At 44.9% G+C, this 21,740-nt stretch overlaps 1 protein-coding gene across 3 annotated transcripts; it reads right to left on the bottom strand.

Annotated features, from left to right (window-relative positions):
• Nucleotides 1-2,674: 2,674 nt before the first annotated feature.
• On the bottom strand, nucleotides 2,675-20,942 carry Fbxo40 (F-box protein 40). Of its 3 annotated transcripts, none has more exons than XM_087576698.1 (5): nucleotides 20,737-20,942; nucleotides 20,516-20,627; nucleotides 8,858-8,887; nucleotides 6,528-8,444; nucleotides 2,680-4,208 (listed from the first exon to the last, which is right to left on the bottom strand). In XM_087576698.1, exons 3-5 carry the CDS (start codon nucleotides 8,858-8,860, stop codon nucleotides 3,996-3,998), a joined length of 2,133 nt encoding a protein of 710 aa, XP_087432824.1. In that variant the 5' UTR covers nucleotides 8,861-8,887; nucleotides 20,516-20,627; nucleotides 20,737-20,942; the 3' UTR covers nucleotides 2,680-3,995. The 3 variants fall into 3 exon arrangements, with proteins under 3 accessions (NP_001414377.1, XP_087432824.1, XP_087432825.1); XM_087576699.1 differs by lacking the exon at nucleotides 20,737-20,942 and adding an exon at nucleotides 12,590-12,688 and having other exon boundaries at nucleotides 20,516-20,649; NM_001427448.1 differs by lacking the exon at nucleotides 20,737-20,942 and having other exon boundaries at nucleotides 2,675-4,208; nucleotides 20,516-20,640.
• Nucleotides 20,943-21,740: the final 798 nt, after the last annotated feature.

Raw genomic sequence — 21,740 nt, 5'->3', positions numbered from 1 at the left:
GGGTCACTCTCTGTCACTGAGGGTCACGCTCCGTCACCGAGGGTCACGCTCCGTCACTGAGGGAAGCCAGAGCAGGGATTCAGAGCAAGAACTCAGAGGCAGAGACTGAAGCAGCAGACAGGGAGGAGTGCTGCTCACTGGCTGCTCCCTGTGGCTTGCTCAGCCTTCTTTCCTCTTATATACCCAGAACACCTACCAGGGGTGGTTACCATCCACAGTGGGCAGGCCTCCCCACATCAACCACTTACTTAACAAATGCCCTGCTTAAAGAATTGCCTATGGGGCACTTTATGGAGGCATTCTCTCAAATAAGATTCCTTCCTTACAGATAGGTTAGGTTTGTGTCAAGTTGACAAAACCCAACCAGGATACCTGTGAATGGCAGCAATGTGGAATAACAGGGTCGGGTGACATCCAGATTAAGGTAGTTCAGCCTCTGCTGGCTTTAACAGTTGTATGAGATTAGCTCCCTGCCTGTGAAAACCAGACTTTTTATATACTTGGTGTGTGTTTTTTCAGACTTTTATACACTTGATGTATGTGTGTGTATGTGTGTGTGTGTGTGTGTGTGTGTGTGTGTGTGTGTGTTCAGGTGCACACATGTGTGTTGGCTAGAGTGCAATGTTAACTGTCAATCCTGAAGAGTATGGTCTGCCTCTTGTTAAGCAGGATTTATGTTGGGTTTGAAGCTCATCAATCAGGCTTCGCTGGGAACCCCAGGGAGCCCCAAGGATCCTCTGTCCCTGCCTCCTCAGCATGGAGATTACTAGCAAAAGCTGCCACATCTGGTGTTTTACACAGGCTCTGGAGATCCAACTTCGCTTGGCTAAGTGAGCTGCCTCCCTGACTCCCAGGCAGATGGTGCTTCTCTAGGAAGAAGCACCAATTAGAGGGTTAGAAGTAGGAAGGGAAGGTTGCCTCTCCTCCCCTCCCCAACCTCCACACCCCACAAAAGACTAACACCAAAGGAGAACAAATTCAAGTGGGTTGAAGAGTGTCTAGGGGCTGTAGGAAGTCAAGGATTGCTGATCCCAGGACAACCGAATCCCATGTCCAGAAAGGGTAGATGAACAAAGTTCATGAGGCTTTTGTGTGGTCCGGAGCTGGAATAGGTAGAGCGAGATGAGGAAATCCATGCAGCCATGATGAGCAAAACATGAATCTCCAAGCAGGGATGAGAGAGGAGAAGTGGGCTTAACCAGCCCCAGCAATGACAGAGATGAGAGATTCTGGCGTATGATCCAAGTGGCCATCAGGGATTGAAATGGGGCCTCCTTGGTTGATATGATGGAGAAGCCAAAGCTCTTGGCAGTATTGGCATTGGTTTTAGTTCCCAACAGTGGAGGGGGCATCAATGGCTGAGACCACACTTGCCTGGGACCTCTTAGAGGGGACCCTGCCTTTCTAGAGCTCTACGCAGTCCAGACTTCTCACTGGCCTTTCTTCTGGACAAGCACCACTGGGTTTTAATGATGACTTTTATGCTTGCCAGTGAATCACAAGTCTGTCTCTAGACTTAACTGAAGAATTACCCACTTCGCCTTTCTGTGGGCAGAGCAGCCTCTATTTCCCATGAGAGAGGCATTGGGTTTACAGACGTATGGAGATAAGTCACCTCAATACTAAGCCGGTGTTCTCCATCACACATGCGTTAGACCTGTACAATGGTGGTGGTGTGGCTTTAAACCTATCTCTAATTCTCACTTTGCTTCCCATCTGACCTTTTCTTGTAAGACAACCTTCTCTATTCCCAATGCTGCTGAGGCTACAGGTCATTTGGGGCTCAGTTCTAAAGCCGTCCCCCTCCACACCCAGCTGCTTTCCACCTCTCAGTTGCTGTTAAGGATGCTGTTCATCAAAGGGCTCTGCTCATAGATGTCTTCTGGTCCAGGCCCTAAGCTCTCAGTACAATCACCTCCACCTTCTTCAGCTGCTGTGTAAACTGAAGCCACGTGGAGCTGTCTCGATTCTGTTGTGGGTACCCACTGCTCACGCTGCCCTCCAAAGCGTCATTTCCTTAGTCCAATCATTCATCAATCCTGGATTCTCAAAATGGTACCTTTGCTATGTCTGCCCTCTTCCCACAGAGTGTGTCTCTAGGGACCAGGGAAAGCCTGGGGTACCTTGATTTCCTTTAACACAAATAATGAATTCCCTTATAAAAATGTTTAAAGGTGTCAGTAATCTAAGTACTGCTCTGAGACAGGAACGGGTGAGAGTGTGTGTGTGTGTGTGTGTGTGTGTGTGTGTGTGTGTGTGTGTGTGTGTGTCTGTAAGTATCCACACCTCAATGAGGCTGGGGGAGGGGGGAGAGGGGGTTCCTGACTGTCCTTTCCTTGGCCAGGTTGCCTGGAGCAGTACAGTTTAAGGTGGCAGAGCCCTGTGGCCTCCCTTTCTCTCTGCTGCTCCTGGCTCATATAACTGAGTCCGAGATTCGTTTCCATGGTCTGTAGTTCTCTCTCTCTCTCTTTCTAATAAACCCGAGAGGCTCTGAGAACCCCATTGCACGGTGTGGGAAGAACCAGGTTCCAAGTGCACAGAGCTGAGACCTGAAGAGCTCGCTTCCCTTTTGCCAACCTCTTTAGTTTCACTGTTTTCAGTTATTCATCTCTGCTGAGCAAAGTCTTAGAGAACATTCTAGATACACTTTTAGTGAATGATGACTCGCAAAAAGAGTGGTGAAATCCAAACCAAACTGTAAAGATCAGGCATAAAGAACAGCATCGTGTTAACAATAGCATGTGAGGAATACAGCGGAGAGTGAGCATGCTTTCAGAATGGACTTGCTCTGCTGCCTTTGCAGAGGCACCAGCTTCGTCTGCACCACCTTCTTCATCTGCACCACCCTCTTCGTCTGCACCAGCTCTGAACCAGGGTCAGAGAGACAGATGCCCAGACAACGAGCTCACAGGTTGGCAAGACTCCATCATTTGGATTCTTGGATGGCTGGTTCCCTGTGACGCTTTCCTCCCCTTTTCCTCGTTTTTCATTAGCTTGAGAACTTCTAGAGTTGCTGGAAAATGGCACCAATTAAGGGAAGAGGAACTTAACCTAAGCTAAATGACTTTCCTGGTTTCAGGTTTCCTTAAAGAGGGCAGGGAAGATATATGACTTTGTGGCCCAAGGACAAAATGCCATATCGGGTAGATCTGCTCTACCTGGTTCTCAATTTAGCAACACTACATGTTTAACACGTATTTAGTAAAACAAGCAAGAGTTGTGTTGAATTATACAGGCCAAGTAAGGTCAGATTTGTCACAGTAAAAGTGAGCGCATTCTAACTCCCCACTGCTGATGTAGCATCCTTTAGGACAGTGGCTCTCAACCAGGAGCCACTTTGCTTCCAGAGAACTTTGGCCTTTCCTTCATTTTAAAGAGTTTTTTCTTGGTGTTGCCAAGACTATATACAGCAGACTGTTTTGCTTTGGCTTGTGGTATCCTTGAAACTGCTGTGCTTACACAGTGTGGCCCGTTCTCTTGGGTTGCCTTAAAACCATCTGGGCTTTGATGCAGTAGGGTGACTAAAAAGCCCTGAATTGTCAAGACCAACCGAGCTTCAGAATCTTCCAGTTGAATTCCCTCCACCTGAATACCCTGGGAGGTCACTGCACCTCAGACCCGGTCCCTGTGTCACCTTCCCGAGAACTGGAAAGGGGCTTGTAAATTCTGCTACATTTCTGCTCAATGTAGAAGTAGTAGTCTATGCTCCTTACAATGTCCTTGTTCTCCAGTCAACTAAGAACTTGGGTTCATTCATCAAATGGGCTTAAACTATTAATTTTCTCCCCTGACTTATCTATTTTAAGGGAGGAAAGAAACAAGGTAAGGCTCAAAAAATGTGGCACTATCATACGAGCCATAGCTCAAAAACTAGTGTCCTAGTGTACTTGCTAAGGCCTGAAGGGCTCCACACATGGTCTAGATGTGCAGGTTTCAAACCACACTGTCCTACTTTGAATAATTCTGAGAAGCCAGGAGCAGCGGTGTGCAGATCTTTAAGAGTGCCTTCCCCGCGGTCGGGCCCTAAACGTGGACACTAAGCTCTCCCTGGCCTGCTCTTGGGGCTGGCACATGCTGGTCAGACGAATGGGGTCAGTCTTATGCTCCACGACATTGAAAGGACAGGTTTTCAGGTGTTCGGACATGGAGGTGACGTCATTAAACTCCCAGCTCTTGATTTTTGAGAAGAGGCTGCTGAACTGCCAGATCTGCCAGAAAAAGAAACTCAAGGTGAATGCGGGCAGTGAGTACTGCGTGCTTAGAGGCTGAGTGGGGCTGAACTGTGTGTGCCATGAGTCAGTTCCTCCTGTGTTCAGCTTCCTGGGAGCCCAGTGAGTGCTAGGGCATTTGTCATTTCCCTTTCCTGCATCTAATGCCTAGGGCCTTGCTAATTAATAATCTTCCCAGCCAGCTTTGTGATCACTTGTGACACCTAATGTCAAAACGATTGACACATCCCTTCCCCAGCTCCCCTATGATTGGCACACACCCTCCCCAGCTCCCTTAGGATTGGCACACACCTTCCCCAGCTCCCCTAGGATTGACACACACCTTCCCCAGCCCCCCTAGGATTGGCACACACCTTCCCCAGCTCCTCTATGAGCAACAGGAATTAACACAGTTCAAATCTTGATGATCAGACTCATGGGGCTCTACTTTGGGACTTTTGAACGAGATGTCAAAAACTGATTCTCCTTTCCTTCTGTGCGTGAACCAGGAGGAATCTGGAGTCTAAGGAGCTCCCAGCAGCTACCAGGGGCACCTAGGAAGAACTACCTTACAGTGCAGCCAGGATTGCAGAAGTGAGGAGAATTGAACTATATAGGTTAATATAGTTCTTATCATTTATGCCCAGTTATGCCCCTTTCTAAGAATTAAAATTTAAAATAGCCTAACAAAGAAAAGTAAAGCCCCCAAAGAAGATTTCGGTGAGTATGGCACTCAGTCAAACATTGATTTTTGACCTGGGCTGGTATAGCAAAGTCATCAGTTTTGAGGTTCTAGGGTCAGATACACTGATAAACTTCCAGTCTGACTGCTTCAGTATCATAGCTTGCTCTTTGTTCCTGTGCAAGAAAAGTTTTCCTGAAATCTTAGAACTGCTGTTTTACTTTAAAAGTTACTTTTATATGAATATTCTTTAGCCTCATGTAAATTCTTTTCCCCTTTCTGTAAGGAAATTAGCCTGTCCAAAATAATATCTAAAAGTAGCCAAAATATTTGATTCGGGGCCAAATATGAATAAGATAAAAAAATTTTTTTTAGTTTGTAAATTGAATTATTGACATCTGATTGTGCTAAGAAAGATAAATGCTGCTCTAAGACACACTCCTAGAGGCAGTAAATTGTTCTCACTAATGTGTAACACTAATGTGGTTGGTGACAACTGGTGTTTAACATGTGGATATAGGCATAGATGCCTGAGAGAGTCTTATAATTATGTTCCCAGGAAGACTACTTAAGGAATAATTAAGGGAAAATACACAGAATAATTTGTACATAATTAATAAAAATATATACAAATAACTCTAATTCCTCCATACCAACTTGAGAACGTCCACCTACTCGGGACAAACAGAACAATGGCGTTAATGACCTAAATAGATATTGTATATTTAGGGTTCATATTTTCTACACATTTGCTATGAGAAAAGATACTACAAATCCCTTGGATAAGATGAATTAGGAGTCTGACTTCTGTAGATGTTGTAATTCAGTGACGCCAAATCAATTGAGAAAAGGAACATGGTTTAACCATAGGAATAGATTATTTGATTTATATATGGTGTAATGTTTTATATTAAATAAACAATTCGGGTATGGGAAATCAATGAACCAAACTCATACAATTTTAAAATAAAACCTGTTGAGTTTTTTTTAAGCTTATTGGCATGAGACTGAGATGGATTTGTCTATTGATTACATCATTCAGAGTTCAAGTAGGGGCAGGAGGTAAGGGTTTGGTTTTTTTTTTTTGTTGGGGGAGGGGGAGGGCTTACAAACCTGAGGGGACTAACCAGAACCCTTAGCCTTGCATGGGAAGGACAAAGTTGTTCACTAGACCCAGAACAGGTACCCGTGTGGGGCAAGTCACCTGGTGTGGCAACCTTCAGTGAGGGACACAGCCACTTCATGGGGAGAGGGGTGGGCATGCTGAGGAGACCTTCGGTACTTTCCCTCCCTGCTTCCCCTCCTGAAACATTCACAATGGATCACCTGAACAGGAAGCTGGAGGGCAGGCAGCCAGCTGAGGCAAGCTGCAGAGATAGACCAGGCTGGAGAAGGCTGGAGAAGAGAGCCAGCATGGAATAAGAGAGCTAATGAAAGACATTCAAGGTATATAAGTAGGCATTAGCATCTATCCTGCCGAGCATATGCTTATATACTGTGTTTCCTACCTGACTGGGCTCATTAAGTGAGTCTTATTTTCAACATCCTCCCCAGTTTCTGGTACAGCACTTGTCCCCATGAGCGATCTTAATACATTTTTATAGAATGAATGCGTGAATGAATGATTATTAACTTGCCTGATTGTGGACTTTCCAGGAGGTGCCTCCATGAGAATACCTCTTCTTCTTCCATTGCAAGAGGACCATCCCTCTCTCTTGCAACAACGTTGCACAGATGTTCCTCATCAGTACTGATACCTGGGATAACTGGGACAGGCTGATGCTGTCCAGAAACCCAGCAATGTATTGCAAAACCTCCAAGGGCAGGCTGGTTAGAGAATTCAGGCTTTTCCCATCGCGGCCTGAGAGATGGTCGCTTTTCCATTTCTCGCTCAGTTCCGGAGCAACCTCTGGCTTGATGGCAAAGGTCTTCAGCTCCTGACTATAGATCACTTTTGCTTTTTGTCCAGGGGGGCGGAAGTGGTTTTGAACAAATGTACATCCCAAGTAGGCGAGGGGGCATCGATGCTGGAACCAGCCATTGAGACACGACTGAATGTCGGTGTGGACATTCTTGAAGTGCAGGGGAAATTCATCCCTCCGGAAGAATTTGTTGCAGGTAAAAGTAAAAGCTGAGCTGCTTTTGTTGTGTCTTCTGGTCACACACTCACTGTGGAGCTCCACATGCAGGCCCCCGGATTGGGTAGTGCCTAGGAGGTCAGCCAACACTGTCTCTGAGGAAAACTGTTCTGACTCAAAGTTGTATGTTTGGGTGGCGAGATCCATAAAGAGTCCATCGATGCTCCTGGACTCAGAGATGACGTGGCCTTTGAGTTCTCTTTCCAAAGCACACTGGAGGGTGGTCTTGATGAGATCGGATTTGGGCAGGTCCTCCACAGAGATGCCCAAGTCGGAAGTATCCACGGCCTTGTGCTCACTTGGTCTGCACCTCAACATGGCATCTCCCAAGCGAGCTCGCTTCCCGCAGTAGCTCACGGGAATTTTGAAGGTATAAACCGTCTTCACTTCTTGAGCTTCGAGGTTGCCGTAAACGAAGTCTCTCTCCTTGGGCGTACAAGCAGGCATCTGCCCGAAGTGGATGAGCATCCGTCCATTGTGCACCAGATACATGTTATAGTCTTTGGCGTCCACTGCTGTTTTTAGTCTTTCCAGAACGCCATCTTGCCAGGGAGCAAGCCCTGTCATCTCAATGGTGGTGGGAGGTTCCTGGGGCTTCGGGCTTTCCTGTGGTCCTCTCCTTTCGGTAGAACACTCTGCATCCCCTGTGCTACCATCACCAGAGCGCTGCTCTTTCCCAGACACATTCTCATTCTTGTCTTCACTTTTCCCCGAGGAACCTGTTAAAACAGAGGCTGCGTGCTCCTTGCTGAACATACTTTCCCACTTGCCAAACTTGTCCAGGTCCATCCCTTCTTTGGTTTTGGCCAATGCATCTCGTTCCTCCTGACTGAGCTCCATCGTTTGCCCATTGGTTGCCGGCAAACAAGAGTTTGGTACTAGCCCTGCATCCACGCCCCCGACTGCGCCCGCAGTCTCCTCCCAACTGGTATCGCCATTCATGGCTGGCTCCTCCTCGGTGGCGTCTCTGGTTTCTGGAAAAAGCTCTACCATTTTCAAGGATCTGAAGAGAACCTTCTGATCTTGGAGGGCCAGGGCTGTATCCAAACACTCCTCGCTGGGGCTCTCTTTCATGATGTTCTCATGAAGGACTGTTTCCGAGTCCACGTTTGGCCAGCGGTTCCATTCCATGGAGCAGCAGACCACGCTGGCGGGGCACACCTGCAGGTGCTTAGCCAGTTTGTGGCGTGCCATGGAGAGCGGGCAGCCATACTCAGAGTTGAGGCACGGAACCTGTTCCAGAGGGCAGAGGAGCGTATGCTCTGACTCTTTGCACATGTGGAAGGTAGCGCCACAGAGCAGGTGACAGCTTATCACCAGGCAGGAGACGCTGGGCTCCGCTGGAACACGGCAGTGGCGGTCGATGCATCCCTCGCAGTGCCTGTGCAGTGCAGGTGGAGGCCTGCGTGCTCGGCCCTGGACACAGTGGGGACAAAGGCAGAGAAGACAGGTGAGCAAGGGAAGGGGAGTGGAGTGCCCTCCTGCAGTGGGTTTTATTTTTCATTGACATTGCGTGATAATTTAGTATATATACCTTCACTATATATGTGATATGTATACTATATATGTGATATGTCACAATACTTAATGACTACATATGAATAATTAGTATTTCTATCTTATCATTTATTAGTTCTATGTGTTGAGCAATTCATCTTCACTATAAATCTGTGCTCACAAATCTTTCTCATCTTTCCTTTTAGTCTATTACTTAATAACAGAGATCCTTAACTCATGAAGCCACATCTACAGTCATTTGCTTGGGCTCTGGAATAGAGTTAGACCTGGACTTCTCAACAGTGAAGCTCCAGCAGAATTCTAATACTCACCATGGCTTCCCCACTTCTGGCTTCTTAACTCTGAGGGGAAATATAAAAATATGAATTATTAATAAAAGAAAATGTTCAGTTATTTATAGGATAAGGATCAAAGAGATTTCACAGTCGCAAATTTAATTCTGCTCACCATATTGGAGGAGTTGCCCCAATTTTCAGCCAAGAAAATGGAGACTTGAGAAGCTAAGTATTTTATCCAAGCTCACCCATCCACGAAGCATGGAGCCAGGTTTCTAAATCAGGCAGGCTGACCCAGACTCTCTGCACTGACTCACACGTCCCCTGATGGGACCTATTCCAACTATGTAGTCTGTGACTTCTGCTACTTGCAACTTTTCCTCACTGTCCACCTTCAATCCATCCAACCCCAATCTCCTCTTCCCATGGGGCTTCATGTCTACTGAGGAAGCAGCTTGACGTCCAGCTTAACCCGGGGCATCCCAATCCTATGCCATTCAACTAGTGTCTTCAGCCATGCTAGATCTGTGAGTTTGATTGAGTGGAGTGTCTAGGAGGCTGACTGCATAGGTCTCTCCCCAGCTCTACAGAGTAAGTAGCTATGAGGCCTTGGGAATGTTACATAGCGTCTTTTAAATCCATTTCCCCTCTGTGAAGGAGAAAGATATCAATACCTACCTCCCAGCACTCACTGCTGAGAGAAATAAATGAGTTAGAGATACAGAACATTTTTAGAACAGTGCTTTGTAACTTACACATTTGCTCTTATAAAATTAGTGTTTTCTGTTTCATCACAGAGCAAAATATTTTACCACATGAACTATCAAAATATCCTCAGAATTCTGAGCAAAAACAAAGCACATGTTCTGGTTTATGTTTTTTTTTTTTTCAATTTGACACAAGCTAGAGTTATCAGGAAAGAGGAAACTTAACTGAGAATAAGTCACCATCAGATTGCCTTTTGGGAAGTCTTTAGGGCATTTTCTTGATTGATGATTTGTATGTGAGGAAGCAGCCCATTATTCTTGGTGCCATTGTTGGGTAGGTGGTCTAGGGGTGTGTAACAAAGCAGGCAGGGCAAGCCACAAGGAGCAAGCTAGGAAGCAAGACCTCCATGGTCTCTGCTTCAGTTCCTGCCTCCAGTTTCCTGTCTTGAGTTCCTGGTCTGACTTCTCTTCATGATGGACTATAAACTTGAAGCTTAAGTAAACCCTTTCCTCTACCAGTTGTGTTTGGCCATGCTCTTTAGCACAGAGGTAGAACCCAAACTAAGACAACATACTTCCAGTCGGATTATCCTGCACCTTCATTCTAGACCCCACCGGGCTCTCTGATTACTCCTGAAGGAGGATCCTCCCAGAGTGCTCCTGAACCAGGACTTTTGGGAAGTGATGGGTTCATTAGAGCAGAGCCTACATCAATGAAATAAGTGTCCTTATAAAAGGGGTCTGCAAGAGAGGACCCTCATCACTTCTGTCACATCAGCACATAAAAGCAAGATAGCCATGAGCCAGCATACGGGCCCTTAAAACACAGCAAATCCACCATAATATTGACCTTGGACCTTCAAGTGAGAAATAAGTTGTTGTTTATAAATTACCTAGCCTCTGGTGTTTTGTTATAGCAACCACAATGAACTATGATATACTGAGATAGAATAAAGTAACTTCAAGAACACTTCTCTGTGTGCAATGGTCCAGCTAACTAATTGTTTAACACCAGTTTAATGCATATGCTGACTCTTGCCGTGTTTGAGATCATTTCTAAGAGGGAAAGTCCACGGTGGACTTAGTATGAAAATTCATAAATATTAGACTAAGAAATCTGAAACTATTTGGTGCACAGTAAGGAGGTATTTTACATTGTGATTTGGGAGCTAACTGGGATGGGGTAAGAGAGTCTAGAGTTGGAATCTACTGCAGAGTCTATGATGTAGTCGTATAGGTGAGACTGAAGATGCTGGAAACAAGGATGAGGCAGATGAGAGGCAACACAGGGGAGGATCTGGTCGTTCCTGACTGGAGACATGGAAATAAGTTAAAGTCAATACCAAGATTTTAAATCAAGAGAAAGGAAGTTTGGCTACATTTTTTTTTTTTGAGAAAAACAGAAGTTTGTGAAGGAGCTATTTGAGGAGGCAAGATGAGTGCAACACGTCTGGTATAAATTGCCCAAGGTGATACTAATCTTGTGATGAGAAGAGGAACTTGGATGTAGAGATATCGGTGTGGAAACTACCCAAGTGAGAGAAGAAGCTCTAAGCGGGAAATGAGAACACAGACTAGCCATCTGAGACATGGAGTATTAATACCGAGCCATGTGTGACCTCTTTGGGGACACTAGGAAGGACAGCCAGAGGAGAGACCAGAAGGTTGAGTGAATCAACACTATGTTGTCATATATATAAAGGAAAGGGTGAGTTATGCCACCTACACTACCTCAAAGAAGAATGACAGCCATGGCCACATGGTGCTTATGAGCAATCCCCAAACAGCAATTCTGGCGTTTCAGCTGTAGGACCCTTGCCCGTGGTGTTTGATAAAAGAGGCAAGGCGTATACTTTGATGCTGACAGGATTGTGGCCAATTGGGAGGAATGGCATCATCTGCTTCTTGCTCAGAATAGCAGCCAACCAATAAGGACGGAGTGTGGAGGACTCTAGATTCCTCTGGATTTCAGGTAGAAAAGAGTCAGATCACAAAGCGTTTGAGGACATGCAAGGAAACCACCAACACCAGGAGTGTCCAGCTTCATGTCAGCAGTGAACTTAGTCACAATACTGAGCTCCACTTCTGGGAAGAGCAACAAAGAGTCTGGCTGGTTTCCTGGACTCCAAGAATGAGAGCTCTGCTCACCAACAAGGACATGCTTGGCTACGGGCACTGCGATGGGCTCAAGGTCCAATCTTACCCCTAAGTGTTTTGGAGTATGGTTCTTAGGAACCATAGACTCTTCTTAGGAACCACACACTATTGCTTTGTCATTCTCTATCCTTTAAGAGAAAAGTAGTGCATGCTGTCAACAAAGATGCTCCTCTCTTCCTTTTTAAATATTGCTATTTAAAGATCTCATTCCAAACTCTAGAATGGCATCGGCTGACTGCCTTTGAGATAGGACGGTGTGGATTAAGACCACTCTGGAGGAGTTTGACCATAAAAGAAAGGAGATGGACACAACCCAACGACATAACAATCATATCTCAACCTTTCATTGATTACTTGGGGGAGATTGTTTTCATTGGTGTAGGGGTCAACCTAGAACTCTTGATAGTCTAAATTATTGCCTGGTGCTTTTCTGTGCAGTCCCAGATGTGTTGAAAACCATACATCTCAGGAAACCCCTTAGGACCAGGATGATTTGCACAGTGAATTGATTACCCTGACCTTTAGACAATGAGTGTTGCCCCAAATGAATCAGTTTAGATATAGTGTCAGTTGCCTTGTGATGTACGAAGGCTGCTCTTACCCTTCCTGATTCTGTGCTCAGTGACTGGATGCTTCTTCCCTTTGAAGTTTGCCTGACTTAGACTGAGGGTAATTCTGTTTTGAGTATCTTGGAGGAAGAGAAGGGCCTTAGTGTTACTATTGCTGTGATGAAACACCATGACCAAGAGGAAGGCGGGGAGGTAAGGAGTTATATATACCATTGTATCTGGGTTATGCTTCCACATGACCTTACATCATTGAAGGAAGTCAAGGCAGGAACTCAAACAGGGCAGAATCCTGGAGGCAAGAGCTAAAGGAGAAGCAATAGAGAGGCGCTGCTTACTGGTTTGCTTTTCAGGTCTTGCTTAGCTTCCTTTCTTATGGAACTCAGGATGACCAGGCCTGGGCGGCACCACCCACAATGAATTCAATATTGTGCTCCCTTTGAGCAGAACAAACAAGAGAAAGATTTACATCCTGTGATGTTGTGTTTCAGAGAATACAAACATGAAAGAGAATGTTTCAGGGTTAATATGTTACATTACAACAGATTTGATACTTGAAATGAAGCACCTACTATATTAAATACACATATTATAGAAACTTCACTGTGGGAAAGATGATAAAAAGATACCTGATCATGACCCTTCACTTCCTATGCCCTTTTGTTCACCCTTCAACTCTCTATTCCCACTCCTAACAAATTAAATTTAGTTAAACACGTGCTCAAAATGCTTTCATCAAAATATGAAGCTTAAATTTCCCCTCTCCAAAAGAGACATAATCAGCATGACTCTGACTTTATTAACCCGACAGTATTCATGCGCTCATTTTATCGGCTGTATTAGATAAAGTCTAAGTGAGGTTGGTGGCAGCAGGTGTGTGTTAGAGGAGTGAAGATCTCTATAAAGAAATGGAGTGTTTAGAACCTAGCAGGAGCCAGGTATGATGGCACACACCTTTAACCCCAATCTTTGGGAGGCAGAGACAGGCAGACCTCTATGAGTTAAAGGCCAGCCTGGTCTACATAGTGATTCTAGGACAGTGGGAGCTAAAAGGGAGACCCTATCTAAGATAATAGATAGATAGATAGATAGATAGATAGATAGATAGATAGATAGATAGATAGATAGATAGATGGCAGGCAGGCAGACAGACCGTCAGACAGGAAGTACCTGGTAGGCTTGGGAACAGTAGTTTAACTAGATGCTGGTGGTGGTATTCTGTAGACTACTTAGAAAGTGGGAAGTTGCTAAGCCAAGGGAAGTCAAGCAGAGCAGTGGCCCCTATGGCTTTTAAGGAGAGGTCCCCACAGCAGAAGGAACAGGATGTGTTGTGTCTAGGACCCATTGTCTGAGACCTGGTTAAAGATCTCAAATCTACTGAACCAGATCTACTGATTCTCACCCACTTTATGGAAGTTTGAATTCATTAGTCATCAGACTACAAGCAGCTTGCTTCGGTGCTTAAAACACAGGGGAAAGACTGCCAGATGGGTAGGAATAAGCAGGAAGGCATTTATTTATTTATTTATTTATTTATTTATTTATTTATTGAGATAGTCTAGCTATATAGTCTAGGTTGGCTGCTAGATGAAGGGTCTTCATGAATGACCAAGAAAGGCAGTGGGCCGTGCAGTGTTCACATCCATATCTAACACAACTGCTGAACACCAAACACCATGGTCTCTCATCTGCTTTAGTGTCACGGATATTTAATCAGCTTCACTTCCCTTTCTTGCACCCCATAATCCATTCTTCCCAAGAGAAAAGAAATATTAACACTTATAAAATGATGTCATCGCTCCTCAGCTTTGTACCTCTCGCTATTTCCAAGACAAGGTACAGACTGTTATGCCATTCCTGTGGCTAACGAGGCCCTGTGTGACCTCTCTCTCTCTTTGTCCCTTTCACCTCACCCTTGGCTTTTTGTCCCTTGCTTTGACTTTTCACTTATTCTAGCCAGGGATGCACCCTTGTTCTTCCTACATAAGGACCACGCTCCCCTTGTCCTTACCTGGCATCCTGAGCTCCTCCTGGTGTTTGCATTTCAGTTAATACGTTACCTCTGCAGAAAGCTTATGTGAGACCTCTGGTGCCAGGCAAGTCAATCACGGCTTCTCCAAATTATCCAAGTACTTATCAAATATCTCAAAGGCTAATCTATTCATCTATCAAATAAGGCTCAGAACCTGAGGTGGTCTCCTGAGGCAAAATAAGCAAAGTATCGTATAACATAAAATCATTCCATTTAAAAAAATACTTTATGTATGAGAAGGATATTTTGGGGCCACCTCGATAGCCCATTACATTGGCTCTCTCTGTAGCCCTTGTCTGGTCTTTCAATTTGTAGTTCCTCCTTGCTCCAATGCTTACTGACCATGGGTGGTTTAATAATCTTTAAAAATCTTACCTAACTTTTAAAGACTAGGCATTCTCATCCTCTCTCCAACAGATCACTACAAAACATTTCTTAAGTTCTGGGAGACTGCAGATAGCATATTCAGGTCTTTGATGTGCTGTGTCTAGGACCCATTGTCACTAGAAGGTCTGGAAGTTTCTAGAAGTCTCAGGGATAATTCAGGAAACCTCTTTCTTTCCTAGGCTGTAGTGTGTAACTTTTAGTGCCTATTCATATTGCCCTATTCATTAAGAAAATGCTCACCACCCCTAACAAGTAGGGAAACGCGAATCAAAACAACTGAGACTTCATCTTACCAGAGTCAGAATGACAAAGACCAAGAAAGTAACTGATGCTGGGGAAGATATAGGGAAAGGAGGACCCTCGTTCATTGTGGGTCAGATCTGAAAATCAGCGTGGGGAATCCTGGAAAACGCAATAAATCTACTACATGACCCAGCGATGCTTCTGTTTAGCGCATGCTCACGGAACTGACATCCTCTTCCACCTCCTTCTCCTCCTCCTCAAAACTGTAAGGGTGACTGAACAAGTTAAAAGGAGCTGCATTATTAACTATCTACTTAAAAGGACCTATATGTAACTGTATATGGATATATAATAATATGTAATATATAATTATATATTATAAAATATATTTTATATTATAGTATATATTATTTGATAATTATACTATCATATAATATATCTATATTATTACAATATAATAAAACATATATTTTATAATATAATATAAATATAATTATATTATAATACATAAATATAAGCATATAAATGTACAGATATAAAAGTGTATATAATATAATATAGATTATGCAATTATTATATAATTACTAAATTATATAATTGTAAAATTATATAATATATAATATGTGTTATATAATATGTAATATGTAATATATACACATAATTAAAAAATGAAAATTTCCCATCTGGATTAGCAATGCTCTTCAAGAGCCACAAACTATGTAAAAAAAAACAAAAAAAAACCCAAGACCAGGCATGAGAAACCCTCTTTGGGTTGTTGGTCAGAGTTATGTAAAAAAACTCTCAAAACATTATAGGCTATTGCGGTTGTCCTTGGTTGCCCCTAGAGATAGAAGGTGTGTCCCTATTGCTGAAGACATCATGCACTGCAATCACAAGTCCCAAGGAATCAAGCTGGATCAGACCTGAAAGCTCCCTCCCTAAAGAGAAGCTTTCGTGCTACAGAGGTACCAAAGTGGGGAAGCCATCCATTGTCCTACTCAGCTCTGATGCCTCTGAACCACAACAATGGCCAGCATGGCCCAATAACCCCAACGGTGTAGAGGTGTGTGTACTTGGTAGTAACTAACAGTGCTATAATTGGACTTAAAGCCTGATTAACAAGAGGGAAAGTCATGCCTGATACTGGAAACCTGGCCAACCAACCGGGACTAGCGAAGTCATGGATCTTGGAGGAAAACCTGCAACTACCCCTTTACCAAACCAGCATATCTACATTCTAAACATTTGTTTCTATACTCATAGATTCACGTCACTTTCAGACCTCACTGAGGAAACGTCTCTTTGTCACAAACTGTGCCTTAGCTACCTTTCTATTGTCGCGATAAAACACCATGACCAGAGTTTCCTGGGGCTCACAGTTCTGGAGGTTTAGAGCCCACACTCATTATGTCAGTGAGCGTGGCAGGCGGGTGGGCAGGAGAGCCGGGAGGGCAGGCTCGGTGCTGCAGTAGTAGCTGGGAGCTCTCTTGTTAAGGCTACAGCCATGAGACTGAAAGAGAGAGCTAACTGGGAATGCATTGAGCTTTTGAAACCTCAAATCCCGGCCCCAGTGACACACATCTCCTCTAAAAATGCCACACCTCCTAATGCCACCACAGACATTTGAAGGATTAGAAGGTGTGGTCTAGTAGGTGGAGGTGTGGCCTCGTAGGTGGAGGTGTGGCCTCGTAGGAGGAGGTGTGGTCTTGTAGGAGGCGGTGTATCACCGTGGGTGGGCTTCCCCATTCAAAACACAGTCTCTAGCTCTCTGCCTACAACTTGCAGATCAGCTGTGAAACTCAGCTGCAACCCCAGTGCCATGTTTACCTGACCGCCGCCATGTTCTCTGCCATGATGGTCTTGAGCTAACCTTCTAAGACTGTAAACAAGCCCCTAATTAAATATTTTCTTTTAAAAGCTACCTTGGTCATGGTGTCTCCTCACACCAATAGAACAGTATCTAAGACAGATGGAGACCATTACAAACAACCACAACTGATCAAAACACCCGGTCCGGTTGTAGAGCCCGGTCCTAAGTAACACATCTTTACTTCGGGGTCACTGTGCAGAGGGAGTGGAAAGATTGGAAGGGCCAGAGGAATAGGAAGTTTGGCTGTGAGATTGTGACTTCTAGAAATGTCAGAGAAATTATGCCCATGACGCCTCAACATGGCTGCCTAAACAAGTCCCGAGGGAGGAGGAGGAAAGCAATAGATGTGCTAACATGGAAGGCAGAAATCTCAGGGGACCTTAACTCTAGACTGAGGAATACTGAGCATGGGAGAAATAATCTGCCCAAGAGAAAACATACGGGTAGGTTATCCAAACGCTCAGTCCTGAAAACATATAAGTAACATCATCATATGAACTGAGCAGGTTGCATTTTTTAGATTTGGGAATATACATGTACACATGCACGCAGGCGCGCGCCCACACACACACACACACACACACACACACAGAAAGAGAGAGAAAGAGAGAGAGAGAGAGAGAGAGAGAGAGAGAGAGAGAGAGAGAGATGATAACAATGAAAAAGATGCCATGGATTTGAGTGAAAGCACTTGGAGGGAGGAAAAAGAAGGGGAGAAATAATGTAACTATATTTTAATCTCTGGACTTTTTTTTTAAATTAAGGAACTTCCTTTTGCCACTAGGAATAGTGAGCATTTAGATGGGCAGCTTGGAGCAAATGCCAGGTATACCCAGGCAGTGGAAGGACCTCTGACCAGAATATTAATGGAGGGCACAAATATGTCTCAAGGAATGTAGTAGAATAGGAGCAGAGAGTAAATGTCTCTAGCATGGAACCTTCAACGGTGTAAGAGTAAAAGAATCAAAAGAATAAAGAGAACAAACATTTAAAATGTAGTTGGGGATTGTGCTGGTTTAGTGAAGTGGTGGCTGTCGGTTCTCCTCAATTAATGTTTATGGACTAGGACTGAATTGTACTACACTAAAAAGAACCTTAAATGAGGGGGCATTCCAAAAAAGCCCCAGGATAATTTGGAGCAAATCTGGGGAGAAACTGTAGTGATGTTGGGTGTATGTCATTTCAAGCTATATATATGTATAGAGAGAGTAGGGAGGCAGGAGAGAGAAGCTGTGCAGCCCCTTAGGTAAGGCAGCTTGCCCTGAGTGGGAGACCCTTGCATGGGTCTGTCTTGGAACACACTGAGCACTGCCAGAACAGTCACCAGGACTTGTTCTTCAGACACCTGCAGCTGCTCTGTTGTTCAGAGATGTCTGAGCACGAAGACATCACTGGGCCAGGCAGAAAACCAGAAACACCCTCTTCCAGGATTTCTCCAACGTAAGTGCATGCCAGTTGCTCCGCCAGTCTTTGTAGTGGAGTTTGGTGGACTGGAAGGAAGTCTGGAATTTTCCATAATCCCCAGGCGGTGCTGGTAGTCCCCCAAGTTTCACCTCAGAGTGAACTTGAGACTCTGAGGAGGACCATGTCTCGTGTGCACTCAAACACTCTCTGCTCGTCGCAGGCTGTGTTTCCACTGCTCCCAGGTGTTAAGTCTGTCTAAATGCCAGCACCACACAGCTACTACCTGAGTGGAGGTGGCCAAGGATGTGTTAAGAGATTATGGTGCCAAGAGGACAGAGCCTGGGAGGTTGGAGGAGATGGTAACAGTGTGATTGGGTAACAACACAGATAGTAGGTGTGTTTAACTCTGGTAAGAAAGAATGAGATTAACAGGTCATTTTATCATGTTTCACTATGGTTTTAAAGTTAGTGACAAACAGGTTTGATGCCAGGGAGATAGTTTTAAGCAAATGGTCCTTTCAGTGCCCGTCGTATGGCATGTGACTGACTATTCTGACTCTCCGTGTGATCAGCCCCCACAATAATGACTGATTTCTGTTCAGCCTCAGTGAAAGTGACAAGGTTAAAGGGCAAAGGGCAAAGGTATTCTTTAACCCCTAACCCTGTTACCATCCACCTAGTCATTCAGTCATTCATTGTTCATCCACTTGCCTGCTATGGAGACATTTGACTCTAGAGAAAGAAAACGTATAAAGTCAACCATCAACTTCATCTCTCTACCCCTTGAGATTTTACCTCACCTAGGCATCTGAGGATAAAGCACATGTATGGTTCCGTGGGCTTCTGGGCTGTGATACTCACAACCTTACCACACCTTAACATATACTGTGCTTCCCCAGATCCTGTCAGCTTTACAGTCTGCGATCCTCACCTCTAGAAATTACTTTGTCTCTAAAGATTTTACTTACTAGTTTTGATTCTCATTGTCCATACTGACACATTAATATCAGTGTTATAACCCTCTGAGGTGCTGGCTCATAAAATATTTAACTGGTGTGGGGGACAGCTGGCAAGATTAAATGCCACAGTGGAACTGACTGCCTAACCAAATAGGTAGGATAGTAACGCACACTCCTGTATAGACTTGGTGTTACTCCGGCACATCGGAGGGAGCTAGATGTTAGGCCTCCAAATAGTTGCTTTAGATCTCCTTTGGCTCAGCATCGGTGGCTCGAACCCAAACACCTCATATCCTTTTCTGTTCAGGCCACTTCCGAGGATGACCTTAGCTGAACTCTAAACTAGAGAAATATAAGGAAATAAACAGGGCCCATTTCTGTTGCTATTTTTCATGCACATGGCAATATATAGCAGAGGTTCTTAACCAGTGGATCATAACCCCTTTGGGGGTCAAGGATAAGATATTCTGCATATCAGGAATTTACATTATGATTCATAACAGCAGCAAAGTTTCAGTTACGGAGTAGCAATGAAATAATTTTATGGGTGGGGGTCACCACGACATGAGGAACTGTATTAAAGGGTCACAGCATTAGGAAGGTTGAGAACCACTGATACACAGTTCTCCCAGGAGTTAGGAGTAACCTATCTGCCTCTTAAGCTTTTAAAACCATGGGTGTCTTTCATCGCCTCACTTCTGCTGCTCTGGCTGTGCACGCCTAAGGTCGGTCACAGTTCTGAGTTCGGGGGCCTAAGTCTGTGTACGATTTTCAGCTTTCACTTTCACGGCTGCGTTTTTGGATACGAGAGACCTGTGGGCAGGAAGGAGCTGCCTTGAGGCAGTTTTGTTTGGCAAAACTGAGTTTCAGGTTGCAGGCAGAGTGTGAGCCGCCGGTGCTGCGAAGGGCCGTAGCTGTGGTACATTAGCCCGAGTTGTGGCTCATGTATGGAAGTTAAGCCTTCTGACCATGACTTGCAATTAAAGCAGCAGAGGTGATTGGAGAAAGCGTTGCAGTGTTTGGACTAACCCTGGGTGCCTATTTCTTTCCTCACCACACTCTGCCCTCCCCTGTCACCACTGCATGACTAAGGTAGCATTGAGCTGCTCTGGTTGACTGTAGAAGAAAACCTAAGCTGGCAGAAGGCTGCTGACACTGCAAACCGCTGTAGGATTTAAAATCCAAAACAGTTTACACATGATTGGAACGTTCCAGTACCAACCTTTCCCCCACCACCCTCATGTCACAAAGCTTGTTTAACAACCCACCCTCATGGTTCAAAGGTAAATGCACAGTAAGCCTCGGTCCGGTTCACACATTTATCATCTGAACAACCTGGGTCACCCCTGCCCGTGTTTGAAAATCTTACCTAAATGGTACAAGCTGGCCCAGCATCCGCAGCTACCAGCCCTTTGCTGTCGATCAAGCAGGTCTGGAGGCGGTGGCTGCCGGTGCTTCTGCTGCAGCAGAGGACCCGAGTTCTGTTGGAAAGGCGAGCGAAAGGGAGAAAACGTCAACTGACATAGTTCAAGTGTTTCAAAGTTAAAAATAAAACTATATCACAGGGCAATGTGACCGGGCTCAGCTTACGACTTCTTTCGTCTGTAGGTTATCAACACTCAATGTCTAAGTGCTGGGGGAGCAGATGAGAGCCCATGGGAAAGTAGCACTTATGCCAACCCCGGGCTCGCTTTCACAGAGGAAGGAGGAAAGCCTTTGCAGGAAGGGTCAGGGTAAGGCCAGAACAGCCCCAGCCCTGTGTGTGCCGTGGGCAGGTCCAGCTGTGTCCAGGAGCTGGAGGAGAAGCAGCTGGGCTCCTGCTCTAATTATAACCCTGTGTTTCACCCAAGCCCCTCACTGGCTGAAACAGTAAGTTGTGCAAGGGACAGTTTCATGCTCCTGTTCCTCCCGTTTCTTCTCATGACAGATTAGCATCCGCCCCCCTCTGGCCCTTGCGTTTCTCAGGTGGCAGGGAAAGAGAAGAGTTTGCCATTCAGAAACAAGGCAGATAGCAACTCCAGAGGAGGGAAGTAGAAGTGGTAGGAGGCTTAGCTATCATTCAGTATAAGTTTCTCTTGACAGATGATCACACAGGGTCAGGGAAGGTGAACTACTCATCCATCAGGACAAGGCTCAGAGGTAGAAGAAAGACCTCTCACAGTCTCAGATTCTTTATCTGATCCTTCTCGCAATAGTTCTTTCAACCTCTTCCTTGAAAAAGAAAAATAACATGTGAATATGGTCAAGTGCATAGAAACTGTTCGGTCTAGCTCCCATTTGAATGTAGGTGTGTCTTCAGAGATAAGAGATGCGTTTACATTCTGCTGTGTTGAGAAGTCTCTAAAATTCCTTCCACCCTGTTCTCCCGTGCGCATTTTGTTCATGTAGGCAAACTCGTCTGGATGAAAAGCCAGAGGATAGAAATAATAGCATTCTCTGCATGTGTCTTGCAGAACTTCGCTGACTTTGTATTAAAGTTTTCTCACAGATTCCTTAGAACTGTAGATGACGCCCCTTTCAACAGAGGCGTTCTCACTTGGTTCCCAGACAGGTTGTTTTTTATTTCCTTCCCTCCCCCTGTGCTTGGCCTGGAG

Source organism: Rattus norvegicus, chromosome 11 (assembly GCF_021556685.1).
Source record: "Rattus norvegicus strain SHRSP/BbbUtx chromosome 11, alternate assembly SHRSP_T2T, whole genome shotgun sequence".
Taxonomy (NCBI): domain Eukaryota; kingdom Metazoa; phylum Chordata; class Mammalia; order Rodentia; family Muridae; genus Rattus; species Rattus norvegicus.
Note: the sequence above shows the minus strand (reverse complement) of the source record. Positions and strands in the feature narration are given on the sequence as shown.

What these genes read in the sequence shown, in the direction of transcription:
- Fbxo40 (XM_087576698.1), bottom strand. An exon ending in CCTGGAAAGTCCACAATCAG is followed by an intron (nt 4,209 to 6,527) that starts GCAAGTTAATAA and finishes TTTTTCTGGCAG; the next exon opens with ATCTGGCAGTTCAGCAGCCT.